The sequence below is a fragment of the Toxorhynchites rutilus genome, chromosome 2 (genome assembly GCF_029784135.1).
Source record: "Toxorhynchites rutilus septentrionalis strain SRP chromosome 2, ASM2978413v1, whole genome shotgun sequence".
NCBI classification, from domain to species: Eukaryota; Metazoa; Arthropoda; class Insecta; order Diptera; family Culicidae; genus Toxorhynchites; species Toxorhynchites rutilus.
In genome coordinates, this window is record NC_073745.1 from 197145341 (window position 1) to 197162455 (window position 17115).

At 39.7% G+C, this 17115-nt stretch overlaps 1 protein-coding gene across 3 annotated transcripts in view; it reads left to right on the forward strand.

The window, feature by feature from the left end:
• The window catches only part of LOC129764680 (deformed epidermal autoregulatory factor 1-like), a 42325-nt gene continuing 25210 nt past the window's right edge, over positions 1-17115 (forward strand). The window contains exon 1 of one of the 3 annotated variants that reach the window (XM_055764025.1): positions 1-413. In XM_055764025.1, coding sequence (XP_055620000.1) covers positions 345-413 — 69 coding nt within the window. In that variant the 5' untranslated portion in view covers positions 1-344. Of the gene's footprint in view, positions 414-489; positions 839-17115 lie in introns of those variants that run through there. The other 2 variants (XM_055764026.1, XM_055764027.1) reach the window with 2 other exon arrangements.

Below are 17115 nucleotides of genomic sequence, written 5' to 3' on the forward strand. Positions count from 1 at the left end.
GCATTTTTTCCCGTCTGCAGTCATCCATCGTCTTCGTGTAAAGCGCCGTACAAAGAAGGCACATTCGCGCAGCGAGTTTTGTAGTGGACTACTCAAAAGCAAAAATTCGGGTCGTCGAGGTAAACTCGTTCGCGTATAATACATTCTCGTGCAAGTCGTGTCAGAAGGCGAGCTTTTCCCGTATATTTTATTGTTCCATCTCGTCGCCGCCGTCGTCTTCGTTTGTGTGGTGATTTTCACGGAGATATTTTGTCCGCGCGCTCCGCGATCGGGAGGTAATTAAGTTATCGCAAGCAGGCGATAGCAAACAAAACTCCGCTCGCGTTCCCGAAACCCGAAAAAAGATGGACTCGGAAATTCCGGAACTTTCCGACGAAGCCGAAGAACATGTCAAACTCGAAAATGGCGATGAGGTAATCAATGCCCGAACCGTAGGCAGCGACACTATACGACGGAAGGAGCGAAAATGTGCTGCCACTGTGTTTAATTCATTATTTTTCCCACAACCTGCCGCTGAGATCTGAATGGAAATAGTGTGAAATGGCTAGTGTTTGGTGTCAGGAACGGGATTTCCGAAGGATCTCAAACGATCGGGATCGATGTTTTGTGCAATATGAGTTTGTATTGGGCCATAGAGGAAAAAAGTTGAACGTGGAAAAATGGTGTTTCTTACAAGCTGGGTGAATGTGTTTGTGTGTGTGCGTGCGAGCGAGCGAACGAACGAAAGAGGCAGGCGAGGATCGTCGGTTTCGCGACACGACGAACATTCCTTCATGCTGGGGGCCCCAATCGGGAACGACGACCAGTGTTACCAGTGCGCATGATTCTAGTATTGGATGTATGTTTTCGCATTTCAATCGCTTGCTGGTTGAAACGTTTTATGAATTAATTTTGAAAACCGTGCGTTGTGTTTTTAGCGTGTGTATTATTTCCTAGCGCTTATTGAAAAATCTTTAATCATATCAAAGGACAAATTAAAAGCGAGCGTTCGAAGCATAGCGATTACTTCTCTGAACCCGGCAACACTGCTGCTCCGGAGCCATGTTTGATTTTCGTGTGCTATCACTTTTCGTTGCTCACGACGACGATACGGCCACGATTGCAAATTGTGCTCTGAAAGCGCTGAAATCGACGCTGTATGTGTGTGAGAGAGTACCAGCGGGCGAGTCTGGCCGAAAATGTTATGCGAGCAAGCTTTTGTTTTCCTCGCGAATGTATTGGATAACGCGAAGAAGGTCGCGATCTTTCGTTCTTCGCACCATGTGTCAGAGAGATGCAACGATGTTGTACGAATATTTTTCAAAGTATTTTGTTTACATTTTTTATGGTTATTCTTCGGGTTCTCGTGACTGCTACTTCTGTGATTATTCCTGCCGCCATACAGCTGCTTTGCGCGCTACACAATAATAAACAAACCGAAGTTTCAATGGAATTCGTCTCATTCATTGCTGCGGCGAGTGCATTCGGTCACAAACCTCCAATAAGAATTCCTGTTTACATCGGTAGAAACAGTTATTCGTTTTGCGTAAATCCTTATTTACGCCACAAGTTGAAAACATTCAATTTAATCAGAACGCTTTGCTACATTTAACTCTTCCGGTAAAAATTATACTTTCAATTTGATCGGCCTTCGGTGCGTACGTCACGTTTTCGTGTGTATTTTCTAGTGAAGGCATAGATAAAACATACGTGGCATGCCACCAAAACGAGAAATCGAAGGCACAGGCCAAGGTAGCTAAGGTAATTTCATTGCGAATTTGCATACGCACTGAAATAGACCTGACGGTATGAGAGAATCGAGAAAAAGAATCGACCCAGACGCTGAACTCCCTTTCAATCAACTACGACTACGGTGCGGATGTGCCAACATTTAATTGTGAGATGCATTTATCGCAACATAGCTGCTAAGAGAAGCTCGTGAAATTGGAACAAACAACCAGAAACCTTGAGCTGCTTGAAACGTAGAAAAGCGAAACTGATTTGGTGGTTTCGAGCGTGGCAGTTATATAACTCGGAAGGTCTGCATTATATTGTCAATTTTGTTTTTGGAGACGGTTGAAAAAAAATCGCAGGCGGGTTGTACCCGAGACACAATCTCATAGTTGACGTAGGATTCCATTAGGCTATCTGTTGCATGGTGGTTTTGGATATGTTTGAAAAATTCTATAGTTTTTCCCCTGTTGGGTATGAACCACTGCGCCGCAGTTTTGAACTATTGTACCTTGTCCAGAATAGCCTTATCAAGGTGTTGAAGTCTGCGTCTTGTTAGAGTTTTGCAATTACGCAGTAAATATTCCGAGGTTTCGCTTTTGACATTACAGACGTCCAGTGATTGTACTGAAGTCTTCCTTATTATGGGCCCTATTATAGAAATCGAATCGAGGATTCGATACAATCACTATCACTATCACACCGAGTAAAATCTGGAATTATAGAAATCGAGGAAAACAGCTCGATTCGTTACTCTGCTCGAATGTCAGTGGCCGTGCTGAAATGTTTTAAAACGAATTTGAAATGTTTCACAAAGCACTATACAAAGGATGCCAAATCTTTTTTTGAGACATCTGCTATGAAAATTATAAATATCTATATTTCCAAAAGTGTTAATATGCTTATGTTTTGAAGAAAACTGGTATTCCCTCAACGAATGAAGCTTAATAGACGTAATGCATTCATGGATGTGTAATAATTCCTGCCATCTATGGAATTCCGCAAGGAGTCACGCATCAAACCCACTTTTCTTGAAAAAATCTTTTTTTTTTGCATGTGATTCCCTTTTAGCGTCGATTTCTTGTTGTAGCGGCGTCAATAGCTTTATTGTATTGGGCCACCACCTGTGGCCCTAAATTCCCGCTTGTTGTGTGCTAGTGTTTTCTTTACCTTTCACCTCATGTCAATCCAAATCTATAGTTTAAAAAAAACATTATTGTTTTGCTAGACATTTAAGCTTTAGCATATGGTATAGAAAGTTCGATATAGTATAACAATAAAAAAGAAAATTGCTGACAAAAGTTACACGTACTAATGTACGCTAGCAGGAATAAGCAATTTTTAGGTAGGAAATTCGGTTGATAGTAATTCAAAGAATATGATAAAATTTACTTTTGAATTATATGGATCGTAGAAGAAACACTTACTTTCTGCCATTCTGAACCAAAACACATTGATGGTCTCAGTGAATTAAGCACCTCAATGAATTCCTTCCACTTTTCCTTAACCGGGATTCTATTTGAAATGCCTCCACAAATACCTCGAGCAATGTTTACATTCGCTTTCATTGGTTCAACGAGTCGTTCAAACTGGTGATGATTTGTCTGTCCACTCATTTTCAGCCACTGAAATATGCTCTGGAAGTAAGTTCTGCATTCTAAATTATAACATAAATAATATAAATAATGCTGGATTGAACATTTACCTTGTATAAACTATTCTGGCAACACCATAAAACAAATAGCGATCAAAACAAACGAACATGTGTTGAAAATTGCATATATTTAAGCGCTTCTGAAATGTTTCTCAAAGGAAAATATGAAGGACGCAAACCAAAACAAAATAATTCTCTGAAGATATGCAACAGGCGAACCAAACAACTCGAAAAGTCCTGACACTTGCATCAATAGCTATCACTCGCTCGGTGCTACCAGTGAAGGGTGCACTCGAGCTGCTTCTGGGAAGTTCATCTGCTGCTTGATTTCCCTCTACATCGCAATTGCCAGGAATCTGTCTTTGGAGCTTTTAGTACCGCTTGACTCTCTGAGAATATGCAGTTGTTGACATGTCTATATTTTCTTTGGAGGCAGATATTTATACATTCTGTTATTGCAGCTATTTCTGCCTGAAAACTGTTGACCTGCTACAGAGAAGTTTGTTCTGCGACCATACAGTCCAGCACTTGTTCTGATACCCATTTTTCACGGCTGTTATTTCTGGGTTTTGATCGCTCATTGTGCAAAAAGTTGAGTGTTGACCAGTCAGAATAATCAGAACGAATTCTTGGATTGATGTGAATTCAATCTGCGGACATTTTCACTTAAGTGACAGAGGTTGTGCTACAGCTAATTTACCACGCAACTATCACTACAAAAAGTCAAATTCTTCGAACGGTGATGAAAATCTTCGACCCGCTTGGATTGGGATGAAGTAATAACAAAACACCTAGTTGACCGGCGGTTCCGGTGGACGGCGATGCTTCAGCAAATTAGTGATGTGCGGGTGCCACGATTTTACTTTCGATACACCGATTTAAGGAAATTAGGAGTAGTACAAGTTTATGTTCTTACCGAGGCTAGCGAGGAGGCATACGCGTATGTTGCGTATGCCTCCTGAGGAATGCGCTCCGTCTCCTCGTGACGGGAGACGGTACGCATTCCTGACGGCGAAAATGAAGGTGGCACCTTGAAGCCGCTTTCTGCTCCAAGGCCTGAAAAGGCCTACAGGCTGCATTGTTGGGAGCTCGATTAATGCAAACCATTTGCACAGCTCTCACACTCAACATCTGTAAACGTGTTTGTGGACGGTTACAGCGACAGTGCTGGCAATGGTTACGATCATAAACTCAACGATATCACCATTCTTGTCACTTCCGATCGGAGAAAACTTGTCGGACACCAGAATGGATGAATAGTGTCATGTACCAACGAAACTGTACGTGGTTGATAAGGCCACAAAATGGGGCTCCGGGCCGAAATTCGACCCCTGCTGCTGTTGGTTCAAAGGCTCTACATTACTGTGTGATCTTGAGGAGAAGTGGCACAGGGAATCGGAGGATATGAAACAATAGAAGTACTCTGCGAAGTTGTCCTGCATCATTCAATTGTTGCAGAAACTATGATTGACGTGGAGACGCCTTTCGAATTTGTGTTTGTTACGTGCGATGGCGTATGTATTAAAGGTTGCCTCGGTGGGCAAGTGATTTCCAGAAACAACGGTACAGGGAAACTTCGATATAACGTACCCTCGTTATAACGTACCCTCGATATAACGTCACTCGTTATAACGTACATTTTACCTCGATATAACGTACACACTATCAAAGACCAAAAAAAATAATTTTTTGAATATCTTTTTCTGAAAGAACAATAAATTATCTGTATTTTGATACTTGTATTGTATTGTAACTTTAACCAACCCCGAAATACAACTGTTTTGTGATTCCGGATTCTAAATGAATCAAACTTCAATCAACAGAACGAAGGGAAGCATCATGAGAAAAGTTGGCTTCGTCTTCTTATTGATTTTATTCATCAACCTCACTCAAACAGCAACACAATGAAGTAATATAAGCTACGTTTCAGAGTTCTTTGTTATGCTTCGATACAACGTACAATTCGATACAACCTACAATTTTGAAAGTAAAATGTACGTTATATCGAAGTTACCCTGTACGTGCCTGAGTGGAATAGAGCTGGTCAAAACAGAAGAAGCATTATGGTGTCAGGCACAAGCGCAAGCGTGAATTAGAGTTTTTGCTCAAGGGAAAGGCACTAGCGAAATCCAGTTCTCTATATCCATTGGTACCATTCCTGGATGAAGCGTATATTTTTAGAATCGGTGGTCGTATTAGAGCTGCTCCATTGGTTCCGTGTTCAGCCAGGTATCCAATAATTCTTCCGTAGAAGCACAGGATTACCATACTTATAATCGACTACTACCATCGGAAGTTCCTTCACGCGAATGGAGAGACCATTTGTAATGAAATCAGACAGAAACTTTTCGTACCAAGTTGCCAGATGTGCAAGGTCAAAAAATTAGAAGTATATAGCGACAACGGGACCAATTTTGTGGGTGCCAATCGTCTGTTGTCGAAGGAGAGTAAACGCGTCCAACAGATCAACGAATACTGTGCATCAACGTTTACGATCGCTTACATCAAGTGGTATTTCAACGTTCTAGCCATAGAAGCGTATGATTAGATCGGTGAAGAGGCTCTGACACCAAACCACTTTCTTCTATACAGATCCAATGGAATCAAGCAGCCTGCTGACCTTTCTGGACATTATTGGATCGACAAGCGACCGTTCCCTCGAGCAAGCGAAGTGTGTGAAGGAAACAGATAACAATTAGAAGTTGATTAAAAACAAATGAACTGCTCTTATTAAGAAATCGAATTTACTAAAAAAAAATGAGTGGGTTGCATCTATGATACAACCGCAAGGTTTACGTGGGACTACCGTTGGCTTAGTAATCATTTGTTTGTTTGTTTTGTTGAAACAATTTTCGAATTCAAAATGGCAAAATGTAAATCGGGCCAATCGAAACGTGTCAGTTGGGGCGCTTAGATAGCGCTTGACATTCTACAGTTATTCAATTGCTCTGGAAAAGTAACATTTTATTCATTGTGATAGATGTTTAAAAATATTTCCTTTCAATTGATGCAAACATCTTTCCGATCTATTGAGAAATGTTCGAGTTATAAGCATTCGAAATCATTCATTTTTTCCTTCTGTTTTTAGGTTTTTATTTTACCCCCCATATATTCCGGTTAAACGTAATTCCACGTTAAATTTTGAACAGTAGGTAGAAATTAATCGTTGTGAATTGCGATAAAGATTAAGATTTTTGAGTTCTTGAATACTATAAGTATGGTTTGATTGAATCAATTCCATCCATATTCAGATCATGCTTACATTTCTTATCTTCTTGCCAATACCCAAAAGTAGGGTTAGATCCGAGTAGGCTCAAGAAAAAATTGTAAACACTGAAAATGTAAGATCATTTACCTATATTTGAAATGATTGAAACTGTATTCAATAAATGAATTACAGATTTGAAGTTGCTTGGTTAACACGTTGAAAAACTGTTTTTGGGTCATTTACAATTACAAGTATAGAACCATCCAAAACACTGGGACCACATTCATCCTAAACTGAACGTCACAATTTGTCCTAGGTTCCATCCAATCATTGTTCATTTCTGAGGATAGTCCAACGGGTAAGAAATTAGGGATACTTTTCCTAGCCTCTAGTTAAACATGTTGGTCGAACACGATATGTCGAATGTATGGGAAATCACTTTTTCGTATATTCTTTTCATTTTTCCATTTATTCTCGCCGCATGAATTTTTCATTGGGTGAAGATGAACACAATGAAATAGACAGCTCAAATCGGACGGTCTGTTCTCGAGCGGAAACACACATTGGTTTTCATTTATGAAAATTGTAATGAATCGTTTCATATTTGAATGCATGACACAACCGCTACCATATACAATTTCACACTTACACTTGTTCTGAACGTTTAACAATGCATGATCGGTCATGCATTGTAAGAAACTTCAAAACCAAGGTAACAGATGTCGCGAATCAACCAGCACTAAAGTTCCAAATTTATATTTTATTTGCTAGAATTAATCGTATCACTTACCTTTCTTGCAATACAAAAATGCTCCCGACTTTTGCATATATTGTTCTGAATCATATTTCGGACGCTTAAGGCGGCATATGATGCAGAAAACAGGTCTAAACTTTATGCACAGGTATTATTTGGTTGATATTTCTAATAAATTTGTTCGATATACTTCTAAGCTTTCTACTTTGGTACCTATTTGATTGAAAACATAGAAAAATCATCGAATAAAATGCTTTTCAAATGAAGCGAATAAAAATCAAACTTCGGACACTAAATCAAAATTCGGACAGATTGAATTCAAATTTCTTGAACGAAAATTACATTACACTTGATTATATTTTATAGTCAACTGCGAAACACTTACCAAGCAATCACAGTAAACTGTCAACAATGATGAGAACTGATGAAACACGGGAGAAATTTAAATATTTATGTAGTTCTCATATGAAATGATAGTGAAACCAAGCGATTACTCTAAAGAAGCAATTGTGATATTAATTTAATAGTTATATCATGTTATATCATATCAGTGTCCGAAATATGATTCAGAACGGTACTTGCAATGCCAATTTCTCCAGGCACTTTGGTTTAGAAAACCGTGCTAGGGAAACATATTTCGATGGGAACAATCATGCCCACGACATACATGTATTTGCAATGGCGATTTTCGCAGGCAACTTGGATTAAAAGTTATTGCGAATCGATCAATCTGAACGCGTGATTTCCATTGAAATAATGTTTGAGATTTTTATATTGTTTGGTAGTTTTATAAAATATATTATTTTGTTCATTTTCACTGCAATGAATTGTTATGGAGTGCCCAAATCGATTGATGCAAAATTCTCGTGAATCTATCGGGGAATGACTGAGAAATAATTGCGAGTACAAGAGGTAGCTTGTATCTTCGGTTTCTACCAATCAAAACGTGGTATTTCCGTTCCCTTCCGACGTCCTGGAGGAACTTTGGCGTCTCAATATAGTACTACTTGCGTCCTTTTTTCATTAGCACTTAGCTGAGATTGTTATGCCAAATAACACGTCTTTAATACTGAGTAGCAAGCTTAAGAATATGCGTGTACCGGTGCGGATCGGAAGAACTTTTTGACGTAGGACTACGTCTTTCATTTCTATACCGGGGTGTAAAATCAAAGTTTCGAAAACGAAAGCGTTACGCCGAAGACCGAGATTTTGAGTGTTAATAGCTCCTAAACAACTGAACGAAATGGTATGATAAACACTTCATTCGAAAGATAAAATGTCTACGCGTTCTATACTTGTTACTTTCTGATCCAAAAACTTGTTTCAATAGTCTTAAATTTGCTTTCAAAATAGGCTATTGAAATCACCAATCGGTATATAAGCGAGCGCCGCTCGGAAATCCACTCAGTTCTAATTGAACAGCGATTGGAGCATGTTGTCGCTGTTGTGGTGAAGCTCTTCATTTATCATGAAAGCGCGGATGAACGGTGTCACCAAGAGCCTGTTTGTGCACCTTAGGCCAGAAGGGAATCCATCAGGAGGAGAGTGATGCTACAAAGACACTGGTAGCGTGCGTTGAAGAGTGACTTTTGGCGTCCAAAAAGCTTCTTCAGCTTCTTGACGGTGTCTTCGAATGAAAAATCCCGCGGATGACTCGGCAAAACACTGTACACGTAGCGTTCGTGGAATTGCATGCCGATTTTCCGCAGAAGTAGCCTGACCTTTGCTTTGTCATCCAAATGCTTTCCGTCCTCCTTGAACACGTCCTCGTATCGAGCATACCACGAATCGAAGAAGATGCCGCCGTCTGGATCGTACTGAAACTCGTCGATTCCCGTTGAGAGTGACTCGATGATCTTCTCGCTTCCAACTTGATTGGCGTTACCCTGCTGGAGAGCTGCAATCTGCTGCTGCTGGTTTGCGATGAGATCAGTCAGCCGGAGAATCGCTTGCTTCAAATCTGCGTCGGCCATTCTTGAATTCGTGACGGTTTGAGGGCTTCAGAAGCGGAACGGAATTTGAACTTGAATAGGAACAGGAACAAGCTTGACGTTGCTTCCGGAAAATGGCAAGAACTTCTCCTCGTCGCCAAAATTGTTAAGTTCTTCCAAAGAATGAAATTAATTTTCAATGTTAAGAGCTTGATTTATTTCGACTTCTCTGTTTGGTGGTTGGAACTAAACTATAACTTTTTTCATTTTGTTACTGTCGTACCATGGCTACAAATCATGGCCTACCTAACGGTATGATTTTGCGTATGCCAATGGTACACTTAGTAATCAATTGAATGTATTACGGTACTTCTTGAACCATAAATTAGTTTGATTTGATGAACTTTAAGCACTCAGTTTTGATTTTATATATAAGTTGAACGCATATGGTTCAATCGATATTATCGCAGCAAATTGTTATCAACATTTTGCCAAACGGTATACGTAGAAATTTGTAATATGATCACGCTTAAACCCAACTCATCAATATTCAAGGCCTCTAAGGCAATAAACCACCCCCGAGGGCGCTGGGCGATATAAACATAAAATGTGATATGATACCCGAGCCAGCAATCTGGCCCAAGGGTTCGTTTACTATTTATGATTGTATAACTCGACGCGCACCAAGGGCAGCGGCGAGTTTGTCTTCCTTCCGCCCCGCTGCGAGTTTAGCTAGCAGCAGAAATTTAACCAAACATGTGGCGCGCATCCGGCACACATGTTTCAGCACTTTCTTTTCCTATTTACTTTGACCCACAAAGAAGTGCTTTCTCTCTCTCTCCGAAGAACGCGTCTGACCAAGGCCATCACAGCCCACTCTAACTGCTGGTGCGATGCTCCGCCCAGCATAATTTGTAAATATTCTGTGTAGAGTTTAAGCCTATTTTTGTAAACTAGTATTTAAGCCCCGAGAGTCTTTTCTTTGAATACAGATGTCAGTTGACAGTATACAGTAGAGAGGCGACGCTTGTACGAATAGCGTTTGTGTTTATTAATTTACCAAATCCGAAAGTCGACGCCACTGAATGGCGTAAGATCCTTCTTCTCGTTTACATGGCGACCAGTGACACCGAGTCACTTCGGAACTAGTGAAAAAGTGCAAATGGCCCACGTGATGGCAAAGTGGCAAATGGCCAGTTATCGCTATCGTTACAGAAACCAATAGCCGCGCTCCACGATCAGTTAACCAAGTTCTACGATCAGTGAACCGATTCCGTGATCGCGTGTTGAAGTCAGCCTAAAATGCGGACCTTGGACCCGACTGGTTATTACTGAAAAATTCTCTACAAAAAAAAAAAAAAAAAAAAGAAGTTAAACGAACTTTTGAACCGTCCCGGGTGCAGTGTGAGTGCGGGTAATTTGAATAAAGAAAAATTCGGTGAAAACCGCCAAGAAGGCGAAGAAATTGAACCCCACGAAAAACCGTTAGTGTAAAGTGGTTATAATCACGTTGAAGTGAAGGACGAATGACCAGTGTACGAGAATAAAACATAAGTGGAACCACAATCGTACAGCGGACAGTGAAGTAGTGGAACAGAATAAATAGCAGTTACAAGCCAAGCAGTATTTCAAAAAAAAAAAATGAACATCGATTTGGATCCAACTGGACACCCCTGAGATCTGACGGACGCAGAGGCACCCACGCCCCCCCCACCCCCGAGAAGAGGACACTTGCGGAGAAAACGTGGCGTAAGTCAGACTCGAGTTAGTCTAATCCTTTTATATACGGATATCATGTAATAAATTTATAGTCGAGGCACAAAATATTTTTTATCGTAATACCCACGCGGCAGTAGGAATAGGTAGTAGGAATTAGAAAAAAAAAAAAAGCAATTACAATACCCACAAAATTGGTTTTACATATGTACCGTTGAAAATGGGGTTATTTAATACCAAACCCGTTAGTAACACGGGCGACGCTCAAATCCAAATTTTAAATCACCTAGAGAACCACAGTGTAATGCACGAAGCTCAAGGAGCGATTATCTGCGTCACACTTGCCCTCATATCCATACTACTAATTTCGAAAATATACAAAGCATATAAGGCATGCATGAATGCACATGCTATGCAAGCGGCAAAAGCTCACGCAGCCGTAGTCGACACCGTCTAAAAGAATTCGAAAATTTTAAAACATGCGTTCGAACGCAGCCTCAGCATAATAAATTCTTTACCGATAACCATTTTTCCTTGTCTCCTTGAATGGACGAAGTAACAAAGCTCATCCAATTGAATATACAAAAACTAAAACATATACACCTGACTATACAACAGGAACTGGTCAGAAAACTAAGGAAAAGTACTTTAGCCAAACGCCTCACGGAAGCGGAAGCGCTCGTGAAACAGATTAAAAAATTGTCGTCTACGTTACTAGACACAACCCACGGCTCAGAAATCATAAAAATAACCGAAAAGGCGGACCAACTTTTGAACGCAATTAAGGCGTCAATCGAAAAGGGTAGACCAAGAACACTCAAGGAAATTGCGCTAGCCGTCCTATTTTGCCTCAGGTTACAAAGAAAACCGAAAATGGCTAGCATACTCGAAATAATCAAGACTACATCGTCTATAGTTCCGCAATTCGACGGAAACATAGACAAACTGAAAGCCTTCGCTGACGCTTTAAACTTGGTGAAAACATTTGAAACACCGGAAAACAAAGCAACCATAATTAACGTCATACTAACCAAACTAGAGGGACGGGCGAGAAATGCATTCACTGAAACACCGACATCGGTGAGCGAGATAAGCAAAATTTTAAAAGCTAAAATAACGACCAGCCCACCGGAACAAGTTCTAGCTAAAATGGCTAACTTAAAACAAAACGGTGGAATCGAACAATTTTGCCTGGATTTAGAAAAATTGGTGTTCAGTTTGGAAACAGCGTACACCGCTAAAGAAATTCCGCCCCAAGTTGCCAAATCTATGGCAAACAAAGAAGGCGTCAAACATTTAGCCGGAGGGTTAAAAAACGAAAAAACCTCGCTCATCATAAGAGCAGGGAATTTCAATTCATACTCCGACGCGATGACTAAAGCGTTGGAGGAAAACTTAAATAATGCGAGCGCATCAGTATTTGCATACTCGCAAACCAACAGAAACGCCAACCGTTTCAACAACAACGTTGACACACATTATAATAATTACAGGCGCAGGCCAAACGACTTCCATAACCGCGGTAGAAACCAAAACAATTTCAACCGCAACAATTTCAACCAAAATAATTTCCAAAACCAACCGCGTAATAACTATAACCGTTTTGGCCAGCAAAACCAAGTTCGAGACCAATTCTCAAACATAAACCCACAGCGAAATAACAACAACAACAATAGGCGGAATACAAATTTTAACCGCCCTCAGCAATACATCCGCCTAACGGGAAACGAGTCACAACCGACGGATGCCCTCCAGTCCGAACCGGCATTGACATTGGAGGAAAACAAACATTACGGAGACCAACATTAAATATTTTTAAATGCGACGTGAATTGTTCAATGTTCGTTACACTATACTTACAAATGTCAAGCAAACCATGTATATTAATAATTGATACAGGCGCTGACATCTCAATAGTAAAAGAAGAAAAAATTAACGGAAAACAATTAATACACCCCGGAAATAGATGCATTATTAATGGAGTTACGGAGGGAAAGACCGAATCCATAGCGAGCACAAATACAAATATCATTTTTGACGATATCCAAATTCCACACCAATTTCAAATCGTCAACAACAAGTTTCCTATAATTGCAGATGGCATTTTAGGCAGAGATTTCCTCACCAAATATGAATGTAACCTATGCCTCAAAACATGGCTAATGACCTTCAACTATGAAAACACCAAAATTGAAATTCCGATTCAAGATAGCTGGGAAAACAATTACATTATTCCCCCTAGATGCCAAATTATAAAACACTTCCCGTCACTCAACCTAAACGATGATGCCCTTGTGATCGCACAAGAAATCAAACCAGGCATTTTTTGCGCAAACACAATAATAAACCCAAACTCACAATTCATTACAATAATTAACACAAATACCACACCAACATCAATCCCAAAAACCTTCGCCCCCACCACTATCCCCCTTAAAGAATACACCATAAATCACATTACAACGGAATTAGGAGAAAACCCAAAAGGTAGACACGAGAAACTGATTAAGGAACTCAATTTGAATCATACACCCCAACATGCCCAGGAGAAATTAACAGAATTATGCACTAAATACAACGACATTTTTGCACTAGAAGACGACATATTGACAACCACCAACTTCTACAAGCAAACCATTCACCTTCAAGACAAGACACCCGTTTACATAAAGAATTATCGAACCCCGGAAGCACAAATTTCAGAAATAAATAACCAAATCAGCCACATGCTAAATAACAAAATAATCCAAAATTCCACCTCACCATACAATTCTCCCATCCTCTTAGTCCCAAAGAAATCAAATACTCAAGATAAAAAATGGCGATTAGTGGTTGACTTTCGACAACTAAATAAAAAGATAACCCCAGATAAATTCCCCCTACCAAGAATCGACGAAATCCTCGATCATTTGGGCAGAGCCAAATATTTTACAACCCTAGATTTAATGTCAGGTTTCCACCAAATCGAACTTGACGAAAAATCAAAAAAGTACACAGCATTTTCGACCTCTAACGGCCACTACGAATTCAATAGGTTACCATTCGGTCTAAATATATCACCAAATAGCTTTCAGAGAATGATGTCCATAGCACTTAGCGGACTCCCACCTGAATGTGCATTCCTTTACATCGACGACATCATCGTCGTCGGCTGCTCAATAAACCATCACCTTATTAACTTGGAAAACGTTTTCAAACAATTACAAAACTACAACTTAAAATTAAATCCCAAAAAATGCTCCTTCTTCAGACCAGACGTAACATATCTAGGTCACAACATTTCAGCGGCAGGTATACAGCCCGACCAATCAAAGTTTTCAGCGGTAACAAACTACCACACACCATCATCAGCAGATGAAGTGAGGCGTTTTGTTGCCTTTTGCAACTATTACCGGAGGTTCATACAAAATTTCGCAGAAATAGCGTACCCATTAAACAAATTGCTCAGAAAAAACGCAAAATTTGATTGGTCTCCCGAATGCCAAAATGCATTCAATAAATTGAAAAACGAACTTATCTCACCAAAAGTTCTCAAATTCCCCGATTTCACACAAGAATTCACCCTAATAACCGATGCTTCAAAAATAGCATGCGGCGCCGTCTTAGCCCAAGAAAACGACGGTATAGAACTACCCATTGCATACGCAAGCAAAGCCTTCACAAAAGGTGAAGCCAATAAATCGACAATTGAACAGGAATTGACAGCAATTCACTGGGCAATTACGTACTTTAGACCATACCTCTACGGGAGGAAATTCACAGTAAAAACGGATCACAGACCGTTAGTATATTTATTTTCAATGAAAGATCCCTCATCAAAACTCACAAGAATGAGGTTGGATCTTGAAGAATTCCATTTTGATGTAAAATACGTTCAAGGTAAGCTAAATGTGACTGCAGATGCGCTATCACGAATAGCAATTAATTCCGAGGCACTTAAAACTATAAAAGTCCTGGGTATACAAACCAGAGCAATGACTAGAAAACTAAACGAAACGAATAACGACACAGAAATTACAGACAATAATTCAAACCCCGACGATACTGAGTCTGATCAGCTCAGAGCGTACGAGGCTATTGAACCCCGAGAATGGCAAAACCTACCTAAACTTCTATGCGGACGCGCATTAGAAATGAATAAAGAAACAAACGCTAGCGGAAACAAAAATTTGAAATGCGCAATAATGAATAAAAAAAGAACCGAAGAAAAGTCGTCGACAATAATTGAAAATGCAAGCAACACAAAAGAATCCCTGGGAAAACTAGTAAAGAAAGTTGAAAATATGGCCAAAAACTTGAAAATTAGCATGATAGCTCTAGCGTTATCAAGCGTAATTTTCCAAATATGCAGCGTGCAAACCTTTAAGAAGATTTGTAATGACACGCTCAAAGACTTGCAAATAGTGCTCTACACACCCAAGCGTGTGATAGAAAGCCAAAACGAAAGGTTCGAAATTATAAAAAACAATCACGATACACCCACTGGTGGACATACAGGAGTCACCAGACTATACAAAAAGTTAAGCAGACTCTATTCTTGGAGTGGCATGAAAAAAGATATCAGTAGCTACATCAAGAAGTGCATAAAATGCCAGCAAAATAAACACACAATACGAACAAACGAAAATTTCGTCGAAATTAAAACACCCCAAAAAGCATTCGACTGCGTATCGATTGACACAATTGGACCATTTAACAGATCCAATAATGGAAACCGATACGCACTGACCATTCAATGCAACTTAACAAAATACATCATTATTAAACCCACAATAGACAAACAAGCATCCACCATAGCCAAAGCCTTCATAGAAAACTTAATTCTGGTCTATGGAATTCCAAAACTCATCCAAACAGACCAAGGAACTGAATATAAGAACGAGTTATTCGAAAACATAGCTTCATTACTGAAGCTTAAACAAAATTTTTCCACTCCATATCACCCTCAATCAATAGGAAGCCTGGAAAGGAACCATCGTTGTCTTAACGAGTACGTAAGGCAATTCGTCAACCAAGCACAGAGTGACTGGGATGAATGGTTGCCTTACTACACATTCTGCTACAACACAACACCACACACAGATTTCTCATACACTCCATTCGAGTTAGTTTTTGGAACGAATGCTAAATTACCACAAAACCTCACAACAAGCACATATGTAGAACCAATTTACAACATGGATTTATATTACAAAGAACTTAAATATAAACTACAAATAGCATCAAATACCGCTAGGGAAATAATTGATAAGGTAAGAAAAGCCAGAAATGAGACACAGAAAACCATGGCTAGACCATCAAAAGTAGCCATTAATGATCTAGTATTTCTATCAAACGAAAACAGATCCAAATTAGACAAAGTATACGTAGGACCATATATAATAATTGACATTAAACACCCTAACGTAACAATAAGAGATGATCAAACCAATAAAGTCCAGACTGTACATAAAAACAGAATAATACCATATGAGCAACCCCACCCTAAGGGGAAAGGGATACCTAGTTAGCAGTTAATCCTTCCGACAGTTATTATCAAATGTAAAATGTATATATTAAACAAATATTAAAAATAAATATATTTATAAGCAAATAGAACACCCAACGAAGACAATCCGTATAATCATATTATAAGGATAATCTTTATAAACAAACTTAATTTTTACCTGAATACACGAAAAATGTACATATCACAAACATTGAATAAACACTAAAATTGTAAGGTCAGACGAATCTTTCCACCTAATTTAACTTGAATGACTTCTCAATGTTACGTCATTCTCCGAAAGGGGAAAGGTGTAATATGATCACGCTTAAACCCAACTCATCAATATTCAAGGCCTCTAAGGCAATAAACCACCCCCGAGGGCGCTGGGCGATATAAACATAAAATGTGATATGATACCCGAGCCAGCAATCTGGCCCAAGGGTTCGTTTACTATTTATGATTGTATAACTCGACGCGCACCAAGGGCAGCGGCGAGTTTGTCTTCCTTCCGCCCCGCTGCGAGTTTAGCTAGCAGCAGAAATTTAACCAAACATGTGGCGCGCATCCGGCACACATGTTTCAGCACTTTCTTTTCCTATTTACTTTGACCCACAAAGAAGTGCTTTCTCTCTCTCTCCGAAGAACGCGTCTGAC